General features: G+C 32.7%; 1 protein-coding gene across 1 annotated transcript in view; it reads left to right on the top strand.

Moving 5' to 3' along the window:
* The first annotated feature begins 41 nt into the window (after positions 1–41).
* LOC111088282 (protein MRVI1-like) overlaps positions 42–8,750 on the top strand; it is an 18,890-nt gene continuing 10,181 nt past the window's right edge. The window contains exons 1-5 of the mRNA XM_022397949.1: positions 42–59; positions 3,842–3,983; positions 4,359–4,414; positions 5,718–5,956; positions 6,889–6,919. Coding sequence (XP_022253657.1) covers positions 42–59; positions 3,842–3,983; positions 4,359–4,414; positions 5,718–5,956; positions 6,889–6,919 — 486 coding nt within the window. The remainder of the gene's footprint in view (positions 60–3,841; positions 3,984–4,358; positions 4,415–5,717; positions 5,957–6,888; positions 6,920–8,750) is intronic.

Raw genomic sequence — 8,750 nt, 5'->3', positions numbered from 1 at the left:
GAAACTGGATCCGACGAAACTGGATTTCCACGTAACTCAACATGCAAAACGGAGAAGAGGTGAGTTATCTATTCATATGTTGTCTCGCGAAGAAAGTGATTCTCAGGAAACTGGACCCGACGAAACTGGATTTCCACGTAACTCAACATGTAAAACTGAGAAGAGGTGAGTTATCTATTCATATGTTGTCTTGTGAAAAAAGTGATTCTCAGGAAACTGGACCCGACGAAACTGGATTTCCACGTAACTCAACATGCAAAACGGAGAAGAGGTGAGTTATCTATTCATATGTTGTCTCGCGAAGAAAGTGATTATCAGGAAACTGGACCCGACGAAACTGGATTTCCACGTAACTCAACAAGCAAAACGTATCAGAGGTTAGTTTTGTGTTCTTACGCAGGTTGTGAAGATAGTTATTCTCAGGAAACTAGGCCCTATGAAATTGAATCGTAAATGAGTTTTGTGTTCTTATTATTATATAATGTAAAGGTAAAATGTGGAAAATAATAATTTTTTCTATCTGAACATAATTTATAAGCACTTTTCTACATTTGTATAATAAACCTCCTAAACTCTTTTTGATTTTTAGAAAATTATTATTTCTTTTTCCTTTTTTCACAAAAATGTGTTAATATAAACTTTTTGGATCTGGAAATTCAATACCGTTTTTGTTGAGAGTATACAAACTTTCATAGATGACGAAAATGTAAAAAAAAAAATGCTCCCAAAATCTGTTTGTTTGTAGTTAAGCACAAAGCTACACAATCGGCTATCTGTGTTGTGCCCACACCGAGTATCGAATCCTGGTTTTCTAGTACTATAATTCCGCAAACTTACCGCTGTGCCACTGGGGGAGGGGTTGCTCTAATGATTTGTTTGTTTATAGTTAAGCACAAAGCTACACAATGGGCTATCTGTGCTCTGCCCACCACCAGAATCGAAACCCGGATTCTAGCGTTGTAAGTCTAGAGACATACCGCTGTGCCATTGGGGGGCCCACTCCAATGAAGTAAAATATTTTCAAAAATCATTATTGAGTTCTTACAGGTATTGTTCACTATTATTCATAAATATAACACGTACTTTAATACACATAAAAGATGCTCATTATTTTCAATATTTAATACATATGAAATTATTTTTCTTTGACATATTTTATAAAATATAAGTGTTAAGTACGTTTTAGAAAAAAAAAATTCAGAGCCACATCTCATCGATATAGTCCTCACGTTCACTCCTGATTTATCTGACGACCGAAAATCTTGACAATAGCTCTGCATTGTAATTTCCATTGCTCCGTTTTAAGACAATCATGTCCCTAACACACCATTGCTCCTTTTTCCTTTCCATAATACATCTAGCGGGCGAGGAAAACGGTTTCCCAGCTCTATGTGTATGATCTGAGTATAGTTTTAGTATAAAGAGGGTTGGGTGCGTTATATTTAAACGATTTTGAACATTCAAATCACCAAGTTACTGGCAACCACAAATAATATAAAGTCGCGGTGAAACGAAATGTATCAGAACTACCTTTTGACATTGTTTGACGTTTCGTAAGTTGTGTGATACCGTCAAAAATTGATTGCTTTTGTAAAGGTTATGAAACAGCCTTTTTGTGACGAAAAATATTTACATACTCAGACATAAAGATGTGTTCATATCAGGGATTTAAAATTTCCAAGATGTGGTATCCCTTAATGGCATTCAAAAACCAAGGAATACAGATCAACTTGGGAATATACATAAAAAGTCCTGGAATTAGCTGTGGTAAGTAGAATTGTAACAGATGTTCATGTGTTGCGGGCAACAGTACGTAACGTAATTAAGAAGCAGCACAAGTCACATGTACACTTACATGACATATGTATTCAAGTGTCCCATAACTTATAGCTGGAGTATGCATGCTACTCCAAACAAGAACATACCAGACTGGACGCAGCACCTACTGATCATTAAGTGATCGGACTAATAAAAATAGGTGCCGAGAAACCATCGTCCTCGTAAACAAAGCAGAATATGGCAGGTCCACAGAGAGGAGTAGCGTGCTTTAGCCATTCCGGAGCCTTTTGCCGCTGAGCTATTATTATGATGCATCATCAGATAGAACATGAGCAGACGCGGTGAAATAGGGTCAGGTTCCAAAATCATTTCTAATATAACATACTCAATCTATCTCATAATGTAATACAGATAATGTAATACAGAGGGTGAGTATGTTAATCATAATATCTCATAATGTAATACAGAGGGTGAGTATGTTAATCATAAAAATCTCACCTGACTTGTTGTTTCTCTCTTACTATCAGGCTGCCTTGTAACTGGTGTTGAACCATTCTTGTTTTGAGCTTCAAAGAAACTACTGTAAAGAGAGAATTGATTATCTGCTATACTTTAGTTAATTAACCACAAACAAGTGATTCATTGGATAAAACTAAATAGTCATTAGTAATGTTTTTACAGAGAATAGTTAATTACCATAAACAAGTTTTCATTTAAAATCTTTTAAAAATAATAAAAATCAAATCTTTCAATTAGAGATATGCTACTAAGTTAGGGAGATATTTTCGAAAATGAAAGCATAATATCTCCTAAAGTAATACAGAGGGTGAGTATGTTAATCATAATATCTCATAATGTAATACAGAGGGTGAGTATGTTAATCCTGATATCTCCTTTGTACATGAAATCATGTTGGTTTTATAAATTTTGGAAGTATTAATAACGGTTTGGTTTATTGTGCATGAAATCATGTTGGTTATATTTTTTGGAGGTATTAGTGATGGTAAAGTGTATTGAGTATGAAATCGTGTTAGTTATATATTTTGGAAGTATTAGTAACAGTTTGGTTTATTGTGCATGAAATCATGTTGGTTATATTTTTTGGAAGTATTAGTGATGGTAAAGTGTATTGAGTATGAAACCAAGTTGGTTATATATAGGTGATGGTTAGGTTTATTAGGTGTAATGAAGAGGGAGATATTTTAATTTTTATGTCTTGGTCAATCAAAGTGAACAATCAATTGACACTTTCATGAATATTTTAATGATCATGTCTATAGTATGTTTGAATGTATTGATTTGACAAGTATTATGGTTTTAAAACCTGTTAGACAACCAGGAGCGTTCAGAAACTGCTATTTCTCTTCACCCCGCTCGAAAAATTAACTAAAGTGAATAAAACTTTAAAGTGACCAACTTGAGTTTAATAAACGGTGAGGTGTGAATGTTATCTCGCGGGAATGTTGATAAGCGTGCGTGGCGCGAATATGCACAAAGCATAACTAATTGAGAGCCTCATGACGACCAGGAAATTTGTGAATACTAAATGCAGGAAGTTCGAGACAAGAAAAGCGTAACCCGTTTTTAGTACGTATCATTTCATATTTATATCTTAATAGACCTGAACAAGAGATATCTTCATGAGATTGTAGTGGCTAGTAGCTCTTCTTAGAGGTAAGGAGGATATAGATACTTTATAAAGTTTATATTATAACTTTTAATGGCTGGAGACGGCTTGAATGGGTAATGAAGAAAAACATCAGATGATGACAAAACCTTGTCGAAACGTTGTACATTTGCTGTTATGTTAAACTTATATTAAAGTTTTTCTTCATTACCCATTCAAGCCGTCTCCAGCCATTATTAGTCTCAAAGTGGGTTCCTCGTCATCGAATTTGAAAATATTATAACTTTCTTAAGCAAATGATGGCTTCGTGAAGGTTTTGATGGTTATTATATGTATTTGGGGATAACGAAATTTAGATTTCTCATGATTTAACCTAAAACAACTCATATTGCGTTGAGTTTGGTTTTAATCAAGATTAAAATGTTCATTTTTCAGATTCCTAGATCTGAAACTGATAAGTTTAATAGTGGCGTGCTCTGTAGAATTTATGATGATGAAGAAGATGATCATGAAACCAACCATGGAACAGACATCTCGACAGCTCGTAGAAGAAAGAAGAATAACCTAAATGGAACAGGTTATTAATGGCATTTTTAAATCTAAATCTAAATGGAACAGGTTATTCATGACATATTGAAATCTAAACCAAAATGGAACAAGTTAATCATAACATATTTAAATCTAAACATAAATGGAACAGGTTAATCATGACACATTTAAATATAAATATAAAATGTTAAACCAGATCGAAAAAGATGTTTCTTGAAAGATACAAGTGCCTTCCCCATCAGTATACGACTATTATGCAAGCTGCTGCAGTCGTACATTTTATGTCTCTTACTTGAAGGACTAAGTGGTGTAAACTTTATTTACAACATGTAATTACATAACGATTCTTAATTATTATGGTATCACATATACTGTTTAACCTCTAAACATTTTTAAATTTCAGGAAGCTGTCTTCGGGATCAAGAGAAACAAGACAGGGTCCTAGCAACACGAGTTTCGGTACATTCTTTATTCATTTACTTGTTAAGTGATTCATGATAATAAATAGTGATTTGAAAATGAAATCTTACTGAGTTTCAATAATTTATTTATTTACTGAGTTAGCTAGATAAAAATATAATGGTTGACTGAAAGTACTATTCAAACAAAAATTTCAATTCTTGAATAACTACATTGAATTAGAAGTTCTGAATTTCAATTGCATATTTTGTTAATTTATTCATTTTGACGCTTGGAAGAGAATTTTCAGAAACATCTTACAAATGTTTCTGAATTTTAATGTTGTATTTTATATGTAAGCCACAGAAATCTAATGAAGAATATATTGAGTTAATTTATTGATCATATTTAATTGATTTATGTTTATTTGATTTGTTGATTATTTAGTTCATTTGTTGATTATGTTTAGTTAGTTTTATTAACCAATTTTGTTATTGTACTAATCACACTATAATATCCTAAAGTTGTTTAATTAACCCATTTTGTTATTGTACTAATCACACTATAATATCCTATAGTTGTTTATTGACACACTTTATTATTGTACTAGTCACACTTTAATAGCTGTAATCCACAATATGTTGTTTTATTAACCCATTTTGTTATTGTACTAATCACACTATAATATCCTAAAGTTGTTTTATTAACCAATTTTGTTATTGTACTAGTCTCACTTTAATAGCTGTAATCCACAATATGTTGTTTTATTAACCCATTTTGTTATTGTACTAATCACACTATAATATCCTAAAGTTGTTTCATTAACCCATTTTGTTATTGTACTAGTCACACTATAATAGCTGTAATCCACAATATGTTGTTTTATTAACCCATTTTGTTATTGTACTAATCACACTATAATATCCTATTGTTGTTTATTGACACACTTTATTATTGTACTAATCAAGCTTTAATAGCTTTAATCCACAATATGTTGTTTTATTAACCAATTTTGTTATTGTACTAATCAAACTTTACCTGTTGTAAAAATAGCATGATTATACCTGTAAGGTGGTGTGCTACAAATGCTTCTTTTGGTCATCTTGGATGTAATGTCACCATAACTCCAATAGACAGTAAGAAGTGAGGAAAAAACAAGAGAATCACAGTTTTTATTGAAAAATACCCCCCCCCCCCAAAAAAAAACATTTAATATTTCAAACGTAAATAATTGTGATTAAACACGAAAGAATGATTATTAAATGTAGATATCAAATTGAAAGGGTCAGGAACTTTAACCAGTGCTAAAGTACAAGAAAAGTCCTCACTAAAGGAAATAAAATAACTTTGTGTTTTACTGCAGGAAAAATGGAAAAAACGGGAAGGGGTTTCGAAAAGCAAGAACCTTATGCCCGACCTTATGGAAACTTCAGAAACAGAATCGGCGAAGGGTAGCGCAAGTGGGAGTATGGAGAGTGAAACTGCTGATCTACCTGGTACAGATGTAATTATTCCACCTCCAGGTGGCACTGATCCTTCATTTCCCAGTAATTCCGATGGCTTCTTAAGGCGACTTGGTCTACACAAAGATAGTCTTATAAGGTAACAAAACAATTGTTACGTGTCTCAACAGCTAACCAAACAAGTCATGCATATCTCACTAGGCAACTAAACAACTGATACAGATTTCACCATGTAACCAAACAAGTCATGCATATCTCACTAGGCAACTAAACAACTGATGCAGATTTCACCATGTAACCAAACAAGTCATGCATATCTCACTAGGCAACTAAACAACTGATGCAGATTTCACCATGTAACCAAACAAGTCATGCATATCTCACTAGGCAACTAAACAACTGATACAGATTTCACCATGTAACCAAACAAGTCATGCATATCTCACCAGATAATCAAACAAGTTACACATATCTTAACAGGTGACTATAGAAGTGAAGCATATTCACACATCTAGGGCCCACCAGAATTTCTTATAGACGTTGATATGTTTAGAGTTATAAATTTATTATAATAACATTACTGAAATATGTCCATTAAGGTTTATGATAAACGTTCAGTCGTTTATACAGTTAGAGAATGATTATTGTAAAATGTATTGAAAATATATTTTGACTCATTTGAGTTTCTGATAAATTTCTAGCATCTAGGTCTACCATCGAACTTAAATATATTCTACTCTTTAATATTTTATTATAAGATTGATACGTTACGTCCATATTAAAGTTTACTTTCAGGAATAACTGAGTAATCTTATTCAGGATCTTTACTAAACCAACAAACATCACTTAGGATATGGAGAGTTTAATAGTATAAAATAATATAAAACAGACGTAAGTTTAGTTTTAGTTGAGCCAGTTTCAGCAAATTCAAATAGCATATCAATAGTATATAAAGGACTTCAAGCTTTTTAATATAATTAAATTCTCTTCAGCGAAGAAAAACATGGAATTATACAAAAGTTTTTAAATTGTATGTTTTCATATTTACTGGATGTTCTTTACTTGTTTCAGCAATGATTCTCTTACAGAACAGGAAATTGAGGTAAGAAGACCTGAACTCTATTTCCATTTCTATCTATCAGTATAGAAACAAACTACTTCCGTTTCGTTCTATAAGTATAGACACAAACTATTTCCGTTTCTTTCTATTAGTATAGAAACAAACTACTTCCGTTTCTTTCTATCAGTATAGACACAAACTATTTCCGTTTCTTTCTATTAGTATAGAAACAAACTACTTCCGTTTCTTTCTATCAGTATAGACACAAACTATTTCCGTTTCTTTCTATAAGTATAGAAACAAATTACTTCCGTTTCTTTCTATCAGTATAGACACAAACTATTTCCGTTTATTTCTATCAGTATAGAAACAAACTACTTCCGTTTCTTTCTATCAGTATGGAAACAAGCTATTTCCGTTTCTTTCTATAAGTATAGACACAAACTATTTCCATTTCTATCTATCAGTATAGAAACAAACTACTTCCGTTTCTTTCTATAAGTATAGACACAAACTATTTCCGTTTATTTCTATCAGTATAGAAACAAACTACTTCCGTTTCTTTCTATAAGTATAGACACAAACTATTTCCATTTCTATCTATCAGTATAGAAACAAACTACTTCCGTTTCTTTCTATCAGTATGGAAACAAGCTATTTCCGTTTCTTTCTATCAGTATAGGCACAAACTACTTCCGTTTCTTTCTATCAGTATTTCTTTCGTTGTATTCTGTTGCCTGATTAAGTTAGGTTAAATTTAGTATCTTTTGAAGCTTGGTTTTATAACAATATGCTTATATTTATTGTTTGTTTACTGGTGATTAGTTTGTGTTTAATGTATTCTAACCAAGGGTGAATTATACCTTTTTTATGTGCATTACGTATGCCACTTGAACTCTTGTACATTGATTAATACTTTGCTTTAATCTTTATCTGCTCTTATTATTGCACGTAATTACTGATAACAAATATAACTCATTATTTTTAAATTCATCCTTCACTGAATGCTGTCAGTGTCTCAATTAAAAAATAAATCATATATTTATATTCCACCTAAATATTTCGTTAATTGGTTCAATACCTACTATAAGCAGAACGATAAACATGAACGTGTTGTTTTCATGAGTAACATAAGGTATTGACAGCAGAAAGAGCAGTAATTTGATCAGCAACTTACCTATTGACAATAGAAAGGCGATCATGATCATTAGTTTTGCTTGTTGACGGCAGAAAGAAGACCGTGTGTTTATGACCAGCAACTTTATCAGTTGGCAGCAGAAAGAAAAGCGTGTTGCTTTGATTGCAACTTTACCTATTGACAGATTTACCTATTGGAAAGATGGGATTTGATTATTACTCATTGTCAAAGCAGGGTGTCCATAAATTATCTGATACTCTATCTCACTCCAGGTGTTGTTCAGCATCTTGGGAGTCGCATTTTTTATTGCATCGATTATTCTGTGACGAAGATCCACGATATCAGGCATAGCTGTCAAATATATCTGATCTTTCGCAACCCTCACAAGAAAACATCCAACGAGGTTATGTCAGAGTAACGTTCGGGGGGGGGGCATCGTGTTGTCCATCTCTACTAATACATGTGTCTGGGAATGTGTTATTCAGGAACTCCAGTATGGTGGAGCACCGTCTTGTTGAAAATTAACATGAGGCAGATTTTCAACTGGGACTGGGACAAAAAACAACTGAAACATGTCTAGGTAAGTTGTCCCAATCACATAAGGCAGATTTTCAACTGGGACAACAAACAGTTGAAACATGTCTAGGTAAGTTGTCCCAATCACATAAGGCAGATTTTCAACTGGGACAACAAACAGTTGAAACATGTCTAGGTAAGTTGTCCCAGTCACATAAG

Source organism: Limulus polyphemus, unplaced genomic scaffold (assembly GCF_000517525.1).
Source record: "Limulus polyphemus unplaced genomic scaffold, Limulus_polyphemus-2.1.2 Scaffold3483, whole genome shotgun sequence".
Classification (NCBI taxonomy): Eukaryota; Metazoa; Arthropoda; class Merostomata; order Xiphosura; family Limulidae; genus Limulus; species Limulus polyphemus.
This window is presented reverse-complemented; position numbering and strand designations above follow the sequence as displayed.